Here is a 17023-nt window from a genome sequence, read left to right as displayed (position 1 = left end):
GAAGAGTATGAATTAGAGACAACAAATGGAGGAAAGCCTCAGATGGAAAGGGTATTGAGGGAGGAGGCAAAGATCGCAGTGGAGCTGTTTGAGGGCTCTGCTATGGGCACAGGCTGGACAGGAAATCAGTTTAGGTCAAGAAAGGGCTGACAGACTGGAAGAAAACAGAAGGCATCGAAAGACCTGAAGTCTGTTAAGTTCTAAAGCAGGAAATGAGGGGCGCCTGGGTGGCTCAGCGGGTTAAAGCCTCTGCCTTCAGCTCAGGTCATGATCCCAGGGTCCTGGGATCGAGCCCCGCATCGGGCTCTCTGCTTGGCTGGGAGCCTGCTTCCTCCTCTCTCTCTCTCTCTGCCTGCCTCTCTGCCTACTTGTAATCTCTATCTGTCAAATAAATAAATCTTTAAAAAAAAAATAAAGCAGGAAATGAGAATGTAAGAGAGCATCTCGAAATGGAATGGTGTTAAAGAAAAGGAGTGGGGAGGGGAGAGGCAGAAGAAGGGAGGGGAAAAAAACTGATATTACACTTTTTGGAAGTACACAGGTGAGCTGGGAGAATGGCGACCCTACCTACTTTCTGTGTAAGTGAGAAAGCAGAAGCAGTGGAATTCTTGGTTAACACACGGAGAGGATGGGAGTAACAAGACCTGGTGGTACAGGAAGGCTGGGTGTTTCTACTAACAGTAGAGGGCTTTCACATGAAAGGTTTAGGAGTGAAAGCATGAGAGATAACAAATGTCCAAGGGGATTGTTATCTCTGACGATTACCAAGAATGAGAATGAACTCAACTAGCAAGCCTCAAGGCTCACAATGGAAGAGTGGCAAGAACAGCTCTCCTCTTAGTTGGGTTTTACCTTGAATGCACTGTGTTTTCTTTCAAATTCCTCTGCACAACCTTGCAAAAAGACCTGCAGGTAGACTTCCTGTGCAGTGGCACAGGGAGAAATCAACCCTATGCTAATACGATGCCCACTCGAGCCTGAGGAGCTGGACTGCATTACTACAGGCTGCCCAACAGCCCTTCCCTTTGGGAACTATGCCTCCTCCACTCCCCGCAATTTTTTTTTTTTTTTTTAATTTGACAGAGATCACAAGTAGGCAGAGAGGCAGGCAGAGAGAGAGAGGAAGGGAAGCAGGCTCCCTGCTGAGCAGAGAATCCAACATGGGGCTCGATCCCAGGACCCTGGGATTATGACCCAACCCGAAGGCAGCGGCCCAACCCACTGAGCCACCCAGGTGCCCCCACTCCCGGCAATTTTGATAGGGAAGTAGAAACACCCAGCCTTCCTTAACTGAGAGGCACATGTGTGGCCACGAGCTGGCCGGAGTACCTTTACCTGGACACAGTAATTTGTCTAGGAATGGTCACTGACCAAGAAGAGCTATGGTCTTTAGTCTTTTCAGGGGATGTGTACAGATGCTGGAATAGTCTTTTGTCTGAGATCATGAGCTGACACCACAACTCCTAACACTGCACACCCCCACTTCACAGGGGCCAAGAGCTCAAAATACGGAAATCCAGTCTGTGACTAGAAAACTGGTAGTCAAGGCCCTACCTCAGCCTTCTGTACCCTATTTAAGTAAACAATAATACCAAGACACAGACATGGCAAAATATTTAATGTCTGTAGGTGTGCTTGATCCTCCCATTCCTGTCGTGATTCTGCTGCCTCCCCGAACCAGCAGTACCAGAGAAAACAGGGGCACTTTTTCTCAGCAGGATTTGAAAACCATTACGGCCCTAGTTCTCTCAACTTGGAAAGGATTGCAGGCGAGATCATTCCACAGCATGCCTCAGGCCTCTCTGCTCAAGGAGGAAAACCCCCAGTTCTACAGGGCTCCTGAGGTCTTCTGTTCTTCTGCAGCCCGGCGCCGGGCACTGCGCAGCTGGAAATAGCGGTAGGCTCGTGCACTGCAGAGGTAGCCCCCATACACAGTGAGGAGCATCATGGAGGCAGAGAAGGTCTTGTAGCCAATGTCAGCTAGCTGCTTGGCAGATGGCATGTTGTCCCCTACAAAGACAGACTGGATTTAGACCCAAGAGTAAGGCCTCATCTGCCCAGCCCCCTTCTCATGTAAGGCCACTCCCCACCTTTTGCACCCTGCTTAATCTGTCTGTACTTTACTCTGAAGGGCCCCTCACATACGCAGATACTGTTCAGGAACACTTAAGATTCAGAAAGACAGGGGCACCTGGGCAGCTCAGTCGGTTAAACGTCTTTCAGCTTTCAGCTCAGGTCGTAATCCTAGGGTCCTGGGATTGAGTGCTGCATCAGGATCCCTGCTCAGGGCGGGGAGTCTGCTTCTCCCCCTCCCTCTGCCATTCCCCTCCGCTTGTGCTCTCTGGCTCTCTCTCTGTCAAATAAACAAACAAAATCTTAAAAAAAAAGATTCAGAAAGACAGATAAAGTCTGCATATGAGATACAGACAGAGCTGGAAATAGGTGCATCTGAATGACATTACAGGTAAAACCTGGCCCTCTGTTTGTGGAGATAAAGGACTGGTATGAACCACCCAGAAATGTCCTTAACTGACATATGACTATAAGCACACATCAGTTTTTCTGGCTAGTAGGGAATTAATGGGGATAGTCAGGGATTAAACATCAGCGGTGAATTACTCTCTCTGGGAGGATCAAATGGGAACCTTCTACAAGTAACCAATTTGTTTTCCCATGAAAACAGTCTTATTCATGGTGGCTAAGTTCCCATGTTAGCCCTCAAGCATCTGTGTAAGTCATAGCATACCTGAAATAATGTCAACAGTACATTTTTATCAGTTATACTTAACCTTCTTATGGCATTAATTCTAAGTTCCAAACATAATACCAAAACTTACTGAGCCCCCAGCAAACTGTTTGCAAAAGATAAATTACTTCTCATTTAACTGGTCCCTGGATATTCTGAACTAGGGAATAACATAAAGTTTAGCACAGGACTCTTGCAACCTGAACAAAATACTCTTCAATTTGGAACTATGAATGTGTTTTTAGCCTCCTCACTGCTAAGGGAATTGACATTAAAAGACTGACTGCAATTAGTGTGAATACGTTTCTTAAAAGTCAAGAATTTGAAGAAGAAAAGCTCAGGATTAGCTGGTTTAGAGACCAGCTGGATTAGCTGGGTTGAGAGTAGGGTGAGACACTTAAGCGCTTCTCAGAGTGAGTCCTACTTGCTACATACACACTGCCTTTGAGGCAGTCCTTGAGAGTGGAACCCAAGTTGAGCTGAGGGACAGCTTCCTTGAATTATAATCCTTAATGACTATACAAAGTGACAGTAAATGAGGTCAGAGGAAGAAAACCAAATGCTAGGTTGAGTAGGAGTTGTGTTTGGGTTATCTGAGGTTTGAAAGGACCCAAGCTCTAAGACCGTGAAGAAAACACACACACACAGAGCAGGACACTAAGGTGGTAAACACGCTCCCAGCAAAGAGACCTGCAACCTTCAGCATCTTCCTCACTTATTCCTTCTCCACCTATCCTCCACTGCCCTGGCCAGATGCTAACCAGGTATAGGACCACTTCCTCAAGCGGCTGGAGGAAGGAGGCTGGAAGCATTCACCAGCTAACAAAGTGAAAGGATGGTATACCTTGGCTAGGAGAGTGACAGAAGACCTACTAACATATAATTTTGGGGTCTAGAACTTCACTTTCGTCTCTCTTCTAATCCAATGAGAGATTTCTATTTTCACATTAACCAAAACTCTCCACAGGCCCTGAACTAAGTAAGGCAGGGCAGTAAAAAGGAGAGGACAGATGCAGCAGTTATTGGAAGTAGAACAAGATTTATTAACGGAATGGATTAGGACACAGCTGAAAGTATCTCCAAGGCAGCAAACCAGGAAACTGTGGATTGGGATACTGTTAATAGGAGTAAGAAACAGGTGTGTGTCACTGCGTGTATGGGGTAGAAGTGGTAGTGAGTGGCAGAAAAGAAGACTGTGAGCTGGGTTTTGGACATGTTAAAATTAAGACGCTCAATCCAACACTCATATGATGATGTCTCTCAGGCAGATGGCTATGCACACCTGGACAGATGTTGGAAGAGAGGCTAGGCTACAGATACAAAAGGAGGTAACAAGTGACACCAAAGCAGAGGATAAGACTGGAGAGAGAAGCCAAGGGAAGGCTAATCTGAAGGAAAATAGTGAAAGAGAGCAGATGGGAAATTCCAGAAACATCTGGGGGGCTTTTTTATTCAATTACATCTCCCTTCCTGGCTGAAAATCACTGCTGTATCAAGTCACTGCCACTGATGGTGGTGTGCTATAACCTTCCCACCTGTGGACCCGAAGGAAAACTGGGTACCATTACTGCAAGTTAAGTTCCAAGAACACTGGTCAAGTGGGATCATTGGATGGGAACAGGTGACTAGATCACAGGTAAACATTCCTAAGGCAGAAGTCAACTTAGGGCACTAAACTGGAACAGGCATTAAGTAAATGCACACATTCTTTTTTTACTCTTTAAAATAGGCTCCACACCCAAGGTGTGGCTCAAACTCAGCACCCAAGATCAAGAGTCGCATGCTCTACCGACTGAGCCTGCCAGGCACCCCAACAAAGCACAGATTCTAGCTCCAGCAGGCCCACAAACCCTGCCACTGTCCCCCAAGTTCACGCACTTAGGTATTTTCCAGAAACAGAGAGAAATAGATTATTAGAAGGATAACCCCTTCACCTCATAGATAAGAATTCTTGTGATTTTCTGGTTAAGGGAATAGAAGTGATAAGTCAGCAGCTTGAGAAGGCAACAAGATCAAGGAAATTCTAGTATGCCCTCCTTATTGATAAGGAAGATCTGAATATGCTTGAGAGAAGAAGCTGGTGGCTAAACAGAGGATAAAAGAGGTGGGCAGGATGGAACAAGATCCAGGATGGCCTGGTAAAGGTGAAATTAGAACCCCAGGTAGAAGTATTTACCTTGGAAATGAAACTTTTGAGGGTAGCAGAACATTCTCATCTGAGCAACATCAATTTTCTTTAAAAAAAAAAAAAAAAGTGCTCAATGCTGGGTCTGTTACGGAGTGATGAGGTTAAACTGAAGGTTTCAAAAAAACAGGAAAAACTGCAAGTACAGTATAGAAAATTCCAGGGGAGTGCAATCTGCAAAGTTCTGGCTCTGTTCCTTTTTTGCCCCCCCAAACATGGGGGGGTACCTCGAGGCTCGGAGTTGGTCTCTGGAAATCATTTCCTTTTTTTTTTTTTTCTTTTTTTTAAAGATTTTATTCATTTAAGACAGAGACACAGAGAGAGCATAAGCATGGGGAGAGGTGGAGGAGAAGCAGACTTCCCGCTTCACAGGAAGCCCAGTTGGGTACCCAATCCCAGGACCTGAAGATCATGACCTGGGCCAAAGGCAGATGCTCAGCCTACTGAGCCACCCAGGTGCCCCTGGAAATCACGTCCTCAAATGTGTTCCAACCACCTCCGCTTAGATTTACTCATTTATCTGTCTACCTTTTTACTCCTGCTATGAAATCGGAGGGAAAAATGGCTTCTGTCTCAAAGTAGCTAATGTCTGATGGGGAAAAGCCACAGACCCCAAATCCAGTTATTTAACGTAAAGGATGGGCGGTGACCAGACGAGAAGCGACGTGAGAGCTCAGAGAAAAGATGGAGGGTGGGGGGTGACTCAAGAAGTCAGCAGCAAGCTGGGGGCGGGGGGGTGGCTCAGTCCTTTAATAGGGTAGACAGGATGTATACCGGTAGGGAAAAGGGAGGGGGAGAGCATTCCAGGAGCTGAACGCGGCAGCACCGGGTGCCCGGGAGAGCCGCACACCAAGGTGCAGCTGACTGTTAGGCAAGGGTCAGAGCTACTTAAGTCGGAGGATGGAGGGCCAAGGCCCCGGGTGGGAGGACAAGTCTGACAGGAACCTACGGCTGTCGGGGGTCTGTTGGGCTGGAAGCTGTGCTGGACGGCGGCTCGCGGTGCGCGGAGCAGGGAACGCGGTGATCTCAAGGGCACTGAAGGCCGGGGCATGGAACAATAGGCCGGCCCAAAACGAGGCGCCTCAGCGGACGAGCAGCCCCTACGGGGCTCTCGCAACGGCGTACCTGGGTACTGGGTGCTGCTGCTTCCTGGAGTCCAGCCGCGGCCTCGGTCAAGGCCGGCAGCGTCTAACCGCTGCAGTCTGCCAATTTCCTAGCGCAGCCGGACGCAGCACGCCTGGCCATGTACGCGAGGGTAGCGGCCCGTTCCTGGGATGCGATCAGTGCAGGAAGCTACGGGTTCTGTCTCCCACCCGTCCCACTTACCCTTTAGGACTCGGCTCCCGACGCGAGAGACGTCAGCACGCGCCCGAACCCACGCAAATCCGCCCACAGAGAACTGAGCTCGCGCACCCCTCGGCTCCCCGCGTTGCCGCCTTTGCGCTTCCGGGCCAGTCACCCTTACTACGCATCCTCAGACAAGTCTTCCTCTCGGAGAGGACTGTTGAATTCTGGGGGTTGTAGTCTTTCTCCATGGACAACCGGTCTTTGGAGACTCCAGCTGCAGCTCCAGCTCCCGAACTTGTAGGATACACAATCACCATAGAAAAGACCGTCTATCTTTCCCACTCAGAGTCAGCCAATTCCCAGCCTGGGCGCGGTGACGCCTCCGGGAGCTGGGTGGATTCTCTGGGGGTCAGCCCTCGGGAGGTGGGCCGCGCGCCCCCTAGAGCCTGCACCTGCCCTCTTCCGCATGGCGGGCTTCGACCGAACTCAGGTAGGGACAGACCCGCCCGGCACCGCGAGGCCTGGCACCACGAGGCCTGGCTGGCCAAGAAGGCGGCAGGTTTGGTTACGGCCCCGGAGTGGGTACGAGGGACGCATCTGTAGCGCTTCTGGACCGTATTGTGAACTCCCCGCTTGCAAGGACCCGCGGGGATTAGGGGACCCCTTGCGGGGAGAGGGATTGTGTGGGCACCCCTGCCAGGGGCCCGGAGTGGCTGGGATTATCGAGGAGACATGTCCTTCTTGTCTTCATTTTTCCCTGTGGCATGAATGGAAACATAACACGCAGCGATACACCACGGCACTCGCGCTGCCCCCACGCACTGAAGCACCCTTCCCCAACTCCTTTCTGGAAAAACCACGATTTATTGAGTAGACAAGTAGTAGGCTTGATGGGAAGGCCTTAGATTGTTAACTGTGGAGTGAACAAAAGTAGGCAAAGGTGTGGGACTCTCTAACAAGGTTACAGCAGCAGCCAAAATAAAAGAGCTGTCTCACGGCTCTCACTTTGACCTTCTTGGGGAGGCATCTCTGGATTCAGTCAGAGCCCCAACCTGGGCCCAGCCAAATCTGGGGTGGCTGTGGCCTTCGCTCTCGCAGCCTGATTCAGGCAGCTGTGCCCTTCACTGGGAAGACAGTGAATCCTCAAGGGCTAGGGCTGAGGAGGGGAGCCTGCCTCCCTGATCTGGCAGGGAGTAAGAAAGGGTTAACATAATGCTGGCCAGAGCCACAGTGTGCCAGGTGCTGCCCCATAGGAAGCTGAGATCTGCTGAACATGGCTGGAGCCTGGCAGGCCCACAGGGCCTATTTGTAGCCAGGGGCCCAGGCTGCTGACCTGTGACATTCCCTGGCTGCCAACCCATCCTGGAGCAAGGCCAGTTCAAAGCATATTCCCTCCTCCCCTTCCTGTTCTTCCCTCACCACAGTGGGTAGGGTGGTTTTAATTTTTTCCTCCTTGAGTTTCCCAGCTCCTGAGGTGCTGATGGAGTCAGTACCTTGTGAGAAAGCCTTCAGGTGAAAACGGAGAGCTGGACTTGCTTACCCGTCCCTGCTCACAATCCCTGAGCAGGCTCTGGGCCACTCTCTGGCCCCTGGCCCCTGATGCAGGTGCTGGTTAGCTGCCCTGGCTGCTCTGGGAGCAGCTGAGAAATAGGCACAGGTTCTGGGAGGAAGATAGGGCTGAAGCCACGGATGTCCTTGAGAAGAAGCAGGAGGGACCCAACTGACCCCAACTAGAGCTTCAGAGAAGGGAGGTGGGGCAAATACAAAGGTCACAGGGAAGCAGAGTGATCTGAGCCTGCTCTGAAAAGGTGTTGCTGTCAGCAGATTAGGTTCCTGCTCTGCCGAGGGTGCTGGCCTGGAGGGCGAGAGTCATCTTGGAAAGGTCATGCATGGTGGGGAGGAGCTGGCAAGAACTAGGAAGTCCCTGGGGAGAATGACAAGCCCTAGGGCCAGAGACGCCAGCATGGCAGCAACTCTGGTGCCAGGGCAGCCTTGGGGTTGGGTGGGGGAGGGATGAGGAGGAATGACCAGAGGTTTCTGAGGACGCAGATGTTGCTAGGAGAAGCTAAGAGGGGGCAGAGAGCTTTGTATTTTGTTAACAAACACTGAGATCCATTGATGCTGTGTGGGGCCCGGCAGAGGTCAGAGCAAGGGGGTCCCTGAGGCCTGTGTCAGCTCAAAAGCCCAGACCCTTCCTTGGCAGCCCTTGCCTCATTCCTCTTGTGGCTGAGATACTTCTTTAGCCACTTAACTGGGCTTGGGGCCGGGACTCCTGGTCTGTGTGAGGCAGCAATGGATAGCCCTTGCCTCCCCCTCCCTTCGTCTTCTCCCCAACACACACACCCAAACGCGCAGGCAGCACTGGGGCTGGAGTCTCCCCCTCCCAGAAGACAAAGAGAAAGCCCCACATCTGGAGAGGGACAAGGCAACTCCATTTCTGTGAGAGGTGGTGGCAAGAGACTGTAGGCTGTTTGATGGTTCAGGATCCCCAGGTAGATAGTTGGGCCCCACACCCTCCTGTCCTCCAGAAGAGGCTGCTCCAAGGAGCGTCCCAGAAATCCTGGTGGCCAGGTACCCCAAGCTGTTGACTGTCTCCATTGGGGCAAAGAAGGTGCCTGGCCTGGGCCCCAGCTCTGCTCACAAATGTTCTGGATGATTCTGCAAGCAGTGGATGAATTCACCCACTGGCTGCCTCTCATAGCATATCCTGTACACAGCCATGAACAGAGGAAACCTAGAATAGGGAAGGAAAGACCCAGCTCAGCCTTCTGGCATACCCCTACCCCACCTACCCCCACCCACTCCCCATCCACCTCCTAACCCTCCACTCCTCTACTCTCCCACCTTTGAGCTCCGGCAGACTCTGGCTCTCAATTTCCAACCACTGAGAATTCCAACTTCCTAGTTCTGGGTTTAGGGTAGGTTTTTGATTGCCCTGTTCCCTACCATTTTGAACTTGCCTGTATGATTCCGTGGCATGAATTATTTGTTCTAGTTGGGCAAGCCACTTAACCTCTCTACTAAGCCTCAGTATCATCAACTGTAAAATGGGATCCATATAACAGAGTAGTGAAGAAGGCATTATGTATTCATGTGAAGGGGCTCAATAAATGTGTTTCCTTCCTCCCATCCTCTTGCACAGGCTGCTTGCTTTATTTGGAGGCATGCCCCTGACCAGCCATGAGCTGATCTTCTGAACCCGATTCATATTCTCTTATTCTAGGATTCTTTCTCAGACCAACAGAGCTCTGCTCTGATCAGCCCATCACCCCCACTGTCTTTGTGCTCCCTGAAAAGGAGCACCTTGACTCAGAGACTGTCCTCCTCACACCTCAGGATTCAGGGTACAGAAGGGTTGGCCTCTAGGGAGTGGCTTAGACTGGGGCTGAGGGACAGAGAGGTGGGGCAGTCAGTTGAGTTTATACCTGCTGCCCCAGAACCCAGTCCCCATAGCAGAGGACAGGAGGAAAGGGCAGGAAGTGAGGCTACATGGAGGGGTCCAAGCAATGTGGTTAAAGACCACCAGCCTAGAGTAAGTACAAAGCCTATGAACTAGCTAGGGGACAGTGAACAGATGAGACTCTCTCCAAGCTCTAGTCTCTTTGTAAACTAAGTTTCCCTCTCCACCCGCTTCACAGATGGAGGAGGGGTCAGGAAGATGAATGTGAGACCACTTCTGGCTGTGGTCCCCTTCCCCAGTGGGGCTGGGGCAGACACCTACTTGTCCACAAGGCCCTTGTGCTGGAGGATGCTGTGTATCTCCCGGGCTGTCGGGGGCCCCTGAAGCTTCTGCCCATTCAGCATCTCCTTCTCCAGCTGCTCAATGGGCTGTGAACAAAATAGGACGGGTGGTTGGAAATGGGAGAGGAGGGTTGTGCGTGCGAGGTGGAGAGTCTGGGGCTCAGATGGGAGGTGGGGTCTTGGAGGAAAGAAAGGCTCGGAATATTCACAACAGTCTTAATGTTTGTGCTCGAGAGATGCCTCAAGCTAAACCCCTCCACTCTGAACCTGTCAGGCCGCCCTCCATTCCCCCATTCTCCCAGGGTCCCACCTTTCCTGTGCGGGCGAAGGCTTCCGCCACCTTTCGGTTCCGCCCTCCATAGCAGGTAGTGATGAGGTCAGCAATACCGCAGCTCTCCAAGAAAGTGGCACAGGACACAGGGCCACTGCAGAAGAGCTTGGCAAAGGCGATCATCTCCATGAGCCCCAGTCGGATCACCGCAGCCTTGGTGTTGTCGCCAAAGCCCAGCCCATCACAGAAGCCAGCGCCCACGGCCACTACATTCTTTGGAGAGTGGAGGTCACAGGTGAGAAAGGATCCCTCCCGGCAGGCCCCTCGGCACCTGCCTCATGCTCCTTCCATCAGCCAGGACACGCCACTGAATAAGTGAAGTATAGTGTGCCTGGGCTCCCCAGCTGTTTCCACCTCTTGATTTTCCCACTTCCTGTAACCCTGGCCCCGTGTTTCCTGCCTCCCCAATGCTGCCCCATACCCCAAGCCTTTGAGAACTTGAGCTGAAAACCAGTCTCCTGTCCAGTTGACCCTCCCCTCCATGACTATTCTGTTCCATATCCCTGATGTCTTCAGCTCTATCCAAGATCCAGAGTTCTGGCCATCAGTTTGCCTGGGTGTCCTGGATGTCTTATCTCCCATGAGCCGGGGTCCTTCCCCAGGACATCTCCTCTTCCCCCTGGACCACCCACTGGAGGCAGGGATAGGGATGCCCCCCAAGAAGCTACAGGAAGAAAGGAAGGAGGCAGCCCAATGTTTGATGGTGAATAACTGGCAGGCCGGAATGATCCTGACCTTGCTGCTTACAGTTCTTCCTGTGTTGGGGGGACTTGGTGGGGAAGAGGAGCAATTGCCCAAGAGTGAGAGCCTGGAGTCCCAGCAACGTTGTAGAGTTAAGCCAGGCCCTCCTTTGGGAACTTCTGCCCACCCCATAGCTGCCTCTGCACCCCTCTCACCTTTAACGCCCCACAGATCTCTACCGTATCCACCTCCTGCACCACTGTGATGCGGAAATTCGGGGTCTGCATCAACATTTTCAGAAGCTGTCCTTGGGTCTGGTCCTTGCAGCCTAAAGTGGGAAGGGGGCAAGGCTTTCAAAGGGGATTCGTGACTCTTCCCATGCCTGCCCTAAGCAGGACCTGCAGCCCTTTCCCTGGGGATGTCCCAGTCCTCCCTCACCTCTGATGCTTGGGTCTCCTTCCTTTGCCTGATTAATGGGGAGAAGATGGCTCAGTGAGGGTGAGGGGAGGGGATGTAACAGGCTGTGCTGTGAATGTAGGTGATGATAGGGCTCTCACCGATGGTTGTCTCACAGAACTTCTCATCAGCCACCTCGCTGGCAATGTTGGCCCCCATCAGCACGCTCATGGGGATGCCAAGGTGCTCCCCAATCACTTCAGAGATGAGCTTCAGCCCTTGAGGGCCCTCGTCTACCCCCTGGGCACAGGATGGAGCTCAGGCCAGGTGCCCTTTATTCCCAACGGAGGGCTTCCCACCCAGACATCCTGCCCCTTCCAAATCCACTGTCCATCAGTGTCCCTCCCCAAAAGCCCTGTCCCATTCCAACCCAGCCAAAGCTTGCTATGAGGACGGTAGATCGCATGTGGAAACGAATCCATTCGAAAATTCCCCTTCTACACACCTTCAATCAACCTACCTCTCCAAGTCAATGTATCCCCATCCACATCCCCCCCACCAAGTACCCCAAACCAGCTTCCATCCCAGACACTGCTCCAAACCAGCTTCCCTTTCACATTCCTCAAACCGGCCCACTTCTCATACCCCCAGACATCCCATGTATGCCTCCTAAACTCCCCAAGACATCAGCCTCCAAACCAATCTCTTAACTACTCCCCAACTAGCCTCCCCTTCCCAGAGGCCCCCAGCACCCATTTCTCAGCCTCCCTAAAACAACTCCTCCCCTCTCCAAAAAACTCTTGGCCATCTTCTGCCATTTTCTTTTCTCCTCTCTTCCCCCACCCTGACCCCACAACAGTTAGCTGCACCCCTCCAACTGCAGGAAGTTGTCCCGGTACCTTAATAAGAGATACACCAATGGCGTTTGCCTTGAGGTGGCCCTTGAGCTGACCACAAATCTTGCCGATGAACTGATGAGGCACCACGAAGATGAGGATGTCAGCATCTGCTGCAGCCTGGACCACATCTGGGACAGCCACCTGTGGGGGTGACCAGTGCTCATGGGCCTCACAGACTTCTAGCCCCTGTGGAAGCCCATTTAGGAGATCTAGGAGCTAAAGAGTGAGGCTGGTGGGGGAAAGGAAGGGCAGTTGGGGGATTGGATCTGGAAGGGCTGAACCTGGAGGAATGAAACACCGTCTTCCCTCCCCCTCACCATCATTCCCTTTCGCTCCAGCTGCCCAGGGCTCTTGAGGACTCCTGGGAACCTCCACTCAGTACTCTTCTGGCCCTTGGCTGTGGGACAGTGAGGGAGGCCTCAGGAGGCCTAGGCTTGGCAGGAGGAAGAGGCTAAGTAAGATTTCATCACCCTGCTTCTTAGGGCCCCCAAGTGGGAAGGGAGAGCCCTCCCCGTCTTTCCTGATCTCCCTCTCCAGGTTGGGAGCAAGCCACATGGATTTGACCAGACCTTAAGTCCAAGGAGCAGCCTCCAGGTCAGCTAATAGCCCAGTGAATAAGTAACAGGACTAGAGCCTGAGGCAGCCGCTACCCAGACCCCCAGTCTTTGATTGCCATGGAAACCAACTTCCTGGTCCTCTCCCCCTCCCTTTACTGCCTTGGGAGCCCATAAAATTATGGGGGTGGGGAGGTGGGTTCAAGTTCTCAGTTCCAGAAAGGCCTGGGAGAGCTCCTTGGGGGCTGTGTGTAGGGGTGTCCTGTGCCGAGAGCAGCTAGCCCAAGATGCTTCCCAAGTGCAAGGAGCAGCTGAAATGGCCCCTCTCAGCAGGAAACACTGCGCCACTTCCCTGTCCCTTCCTGGCAGGGTTTTGGGGCTCACCACATTGGGAGGCAGCTTGTGCCCTGGCAGGTACTTGACATTCTCATGCTGCGTGTTGATGATCTCTGTCAGCTTTCTCCCCCCGATGTCTTCCTCAAACACCCACATGGTCACCCGTGGGTCAAAGTGTGACAGCTGGACTGCATTGCCTCCCACAATCTTGGCAATAACTGAGCCCCTGGTGGGAGGGGGAGGACAGAAGGTGGAAGAGTCAGGGCATGAGGGAGGAGCAGTGACAGAGGAGGAGGCATAGGGTGGCAGCGAGGGGATAGCACAGCAGTCCCCCAGATCATTTACTTGCCATTTCCTTGTGACACCTCCCTACCCCCTCCAGCACCAGGAAAGTGTGTTCCTGGCAGTAGAAAGGAGACTCAGTCTACCCTACACTTCACAGCCTGAGAAGAGGACCAGCCTTCTGATCTCCCCAACCCCCAACCCCAAGCAGCTTTTCAGGCAGGGAGCACTCTGGAAGCTCCCTTCCTGTAGCAAACAGGTGCAGCTGCCCGGGCGGGCAAGGACCCGAGAGGTTTGGGCACCATCTGCTCTGTGGGGGTAGGCATGGAAGATAGCAAGGCTGGAACAGAAATTGGAGGGCACTTCCTACCCACCGGCTGCCTCCTGCTTCTCCCCTAGCCCCGTGTTCTTGGGGGAACCTCCTCCTCCAAGTACTGCTTGACAGAGCCACTTACCAGTTGCCGGAGCCTACAATGCAGACTTTCTTCCCGGCCATGGTGCCACTTCTCTAACTGATTCAGCTCAGTGCTCTGCTCCCCAGCTCCTCTGCCGACTAGGAGCATATAACTCCGCCACACGTGGGTGCAGCCAAGTCCCGCCTTCCAGGGGCGGGTGGGGAGGCGGGCACCCGGGGAGACAGGGACTCTGGCAAAGCCAGGGAAAGAGAAAAGGGTAGAGACAGGTGGGGAACAGGAATGGGGCAGAGTCCAGGCCCCTCTTCCTTTTAGGTTTGCCAACGGATGGTGCTAGTGAGTTTCTTCCTTTGGCCCCAGTCCTCCCTCCCTGTAATGGTCTCATTTTGAGGTCTGCCAAGAAACAGCCCAGATGAGGAGCAAGTGACTGCCCCCTCCTCGTTCCCTTCTGTCCCCTAGCACTGGAATAAATCGTATTCAATCCTAGTAGTAGATACAGGAATGCTTTCTTTTCCAAGGTAGAAGTCACCCCACATAGCCTCCTAGGAGCCCAAAAGCTCTACAGGTTTGTCCCCTAGCAGTGACAGAAACTATCTGTCACTGGCCCCACACTAGCTCTGCTGCAGGGCTATGAGTGAGGGGGCCCTGTGTGGGCTCACTTTTAAAGATCAGACAAAGTAAGAGGTAAGGGCCTGCTTTGGGGGCATCCGGGCCCAAGGATAAGAGACCCCAGGAACCCCTAGGGACAAGGTCATCTTAGGGACTCACCCTTGGGCCTCTCTCCTCACCTCAAAGGATCCTCACCTGAACGTCTTCTAGGAAGAGAAAGCGGGAAAGGTCAGTTAGAAGCTCTGATGCCAAGTGGCCTACAATTTCCTTGCAGACTCAGGCTTAGAGAAGAGGGCAGGAGAGAAAGGACTGCGGCTAAAGCATTCACTGTCCTCAAGAGGCTTTGAGTTTCCTTCAATTCTTTCTTGGGTTTCCCAGCTACCACACTAGGGGCTCCCTCAAGTCAGTGGCTCGTTTGCAAGAAGCCAGAAAGGGGTGGAGGGGTGGCAGGACCTGAGGCAGCTTTAACTTCTGTGGAGCTTTGTGTTTTCAGATCCTGTAACAGAGTTAAGTGGAGTGTGTGATTTGGGACATGGGAAGAGGTTGGAAAGAACACACAGAGCAGTCTGAGACGCTTTTATCACCCGCAGCCATCTGTTTGACAAAGAGAAGCAGCTCTGGTTTCTAGGCAGATCTGGAGTGGGGCAAATGCCCCTAACACATCTGCTGTCTGTGCACCTTGGCCTAGAGGGCAGACACCACTGTCTGCTCACGTGCTGACCTCCTGGCTTGGCAGACTGCTGAGTGGGTATTTCCATCCCTCAGGGCCCCTGCTGGCTGGCAACAGCAATGAGCACTAGGCCAGAGAGGAGTCTGTGTGCAACCACTGAGTCAGGGTAAATGGACCCAAGGGCAAGACTGTGGAGAAAAAAGGTTGTTCTAAGTTCCAGGGACCGCCCAGGAGGGGCCCACCATATTCCCCTCCCATGGCCATGGAGTTCCTATCATGGGGAGCATACATGAAGTTGGTAGTTGACGGTTTCCCTTAGGAGTGAAACTGCACCTGCCACAAAGCCAGCCTCCCACGGACCGCTCCATTATTGCACTGGTGCTGGGACAAAGGCACCGGTGCCAAGTGCCAGCTGGGAACACTGATTATGGGTGATGGAAGAGAAAGAATGCTTCTGTCCCTGGCGCATATGGTAGGAACCCCGGAAAATGGATGTTTATGCATAAAATAACCCGTTTTTTGCCTAAACTCTCCCATCTCTCAGTTTGCCCTTAAAATCATTTTCAGTAGTATGGAGACCCAGAATTTGTGCATTTATATAGGAATAGTGTGTAGTCTCAGAATTGGCTCATCACAGAAGTTATCTGTACTACTGGAGCTGTACACTCTTTTCCCAAGAGCGAACTGTAGATTATTTGCTTGAAATTAATAATGGTTCATCAGCCATTCATTACACATGTAATTAGCCTGGGTAAAAACAGATGCCATTTCAACGTCCTTGACATCAATTTTTTCCACTCCCAAGTTATCACCCCCACACATTCTTTTTCCCTACTCAAGTTCCAAGTTGGGAACAAGTTGTAACCTGGGTGGGTTTGATTGCATGCAAGGCAGTATGTACGTGGGTGTTCCCATCCATGAAGGCAAAGGTTAATTTTTTTTTTTACTACAAGTTTGGAATGTGGTTGCACTCATCCTACATTCTAAACCCCTTCTTGGGTAGAATCAAGCTAGGTAACAGCTCCAAGGAGACAAGTATGAGCCACCAGGTGAGAAGTGAGCACATTATGATGGGAACTGCAGAATTTCATGCTTTTGCTAACACGCCAGTCCTGAGCGGTATTCCTTACTGTGCCGTGGGCAGGTTTGCTGTAGCATGAGAACCACACGGTACTTCCATGCTGGTCTTAAGAAATGAAATCTCCGGAAGCTTGGGTGGCTCAGTTGGTTAAGCACCTGCCTTTAGCTCAGGTCATGATCCTAGGATCCTGGGATGGAGCCCTGCCTCGGGCTTCCTGCTCAGTGGGGAACCTGCTTCTCCCTTTCCTGCCTGCTGCTCTGCCTAGTTGTGCTCTCTCAATCAAATAAAATCTTTAAAAAAAAAGAAATAACTGAAATCGCTCAGGGCGATGGAAGTGGAACCTTAAGAGAATTGACAGGCAGAGTCACACAGATGTCTTCGGCTGTGCAGGCCCTCACAGAGGGGAACCCTGCGAGGAACTCGCCGACAGGGGGCTCAGGATCTTCAAGTCTAAGGAACTGCAGGTGCCCCGAGGCCATGCTCTCAAGCCAGCGGGTGCCACAGGGAGCTCAAGATAAGGGAGACGATGGCAGTGCCACTGTCTTGTGGTGCCTCCCTACCGAGAGCTGGGGGCAGGACAGTCAGATCCAGTGAGGAAGCCCAATAATCCCAACAGTACCTGGCCTGCTTGGACTACTGGGCTGACAGAACAAGCTCGAAGGTGAGAACTGGAGGTCCACAGGGTAGAAACCTTGTTTTCCACCATATTCATAGTGCTTAGCACCACAGCTGGCATACAGCAGGTGCTCAATAGTTATTTAAGTAAAATGAAGAGACACCATGAGCGTGGCTAATGGTATCAGAGAAAGAGC

General features: G+C 52.1%; 2 protein-coding genes across 6 annotated transcripts; both read right to left on the bottom strand.

The window, feature by feature from the left end:
- Positions 1 to 1601: 1601 nt before the first annotated feature.
- Positions 1602 to 6403, bottom strand: LOC123947177 (cytochrome c oxidase assembly protein COX14). Of its 5 annotated transcripts, none has more exons than XM_046013207.1 (3): positions 6258 to 6376; positions 4923 to 4980; positions 1602 to 2010 (listed from the first exon to the last, which is right to left on the bottom strand). In XM_046013207.1, exons 2-3 carry the CDS (start codon positions 4960 to 4962, stop codon positions 1829 to 1831), a joined length of 222 nt encoding a protein of 73 aa, XP_045869163.1. In that variant the 5' UTR covers positions 4963 to 4980; positions 6258 to 6376; the 3' UTR covers positions 1602 to 1828. The 5 variants fall into 5 exon arrangements, with proteins under 5 accessions (XP_045869163.1, XP_045869164.1, XP_045869165.1 ...); XM_046013208.1 differs by lacking the exon at positions 6258 to 6376 and adding an exon at positions 6057 to 6251; XM_046013209.1 differs by lacking the exon at positions 4923 to 4980 and having other exon boundaries at positions 6258 to 6403.
- A 658-nt stretch (positions 6404 to 7061) lies between these two features.
- Positions 7062 to 16947, bottom strand: GPD1 (glycerol-3-phosphate dehydrogenase 1). The gene is made up of 8 exons (XM_046013206.1): positions 13894 to 16947; positions 13205 to 13382; positions 12267 to 12407; positions 11529 to 11667; positions 11187 to 11299; positions 10270 to 10503; positions 9940 to 10046; positions 7062 to 8952 (listed from the first exon to the last, which is right to left on the bottom strand). Exons 1-8 carry the CDS (start codon positions 13932 to 13934, stop codon positions 8856 to 8858), a joined length of 1050 nt encoding a protein of 349 aa, XP_045869162.1. The 5' UTR covers positions 13935 to 16947; the 3' UTR covers positions 7062 to 8855.
- Positions 16948 to 17023: the final 76 nt, after the last annotated feature.

Source organism: Meles meles, chromosome 7 (genome assembly GCF_922984935.1).
Source record: "Meles meles chromosome 7, mMelMel3.1 paternal haplotype, whole genome shotgun sequence".
Classification (NCBI taxonomy): Eukaryota; Metazoa; Chordata; class Mammalia; order Carnivora; family Mustelidae; genus Meles; species Meles meles.
The sequence above is the reverse complement of the archived record's forward strand: the minus strand, read 5'-3'. Positions and strand labels throughout refer to the sequence as shown.

What these genes read in the sequence shown, in the direction of transcription:
- GPD1 (XM_046013206.1), bottom strand. Translation starts at nt 13,934, where the DNA reads ATGGCCGGGAAGAAAGTCTGCATTGTAGGCTCCGGCAACTG. An exon ending in CCTTCGCCCGCACAGGAAAG is followed by an intron (nt 10,047 to 10,269) that starts GTGGGACCCTGG and finishes TTTTGTTCACAG; the next exon opens with CCCATTGAGCAGCTGGAGAA. An exon ending in CACAAGGGCCTTGTGGACAA is followed by an intron (nt 8,953 to 9,939) that starts GTAGGTGTCTGC and finishes TCCCTATTCTAG; the next exon opens with GTTTCCTCTGTTCATGGCTG.
- LOC123947177 (XM_046013207.1), bottom strand. Translation starts at nt 4,962, where the DNA reads ATGAGAATGTTCTGCTACCCTCAAAAGTTTCATTTCCAAG. An exon ending in TCAAAAGTTTCATTTCCAAG is followed by an intron (nt 2,011 to 4,922) that starts GTAAATACTTCT and finishes CTGTCTTTGTAG; the next exon opens with GGGACAACATGCCATCTGCC.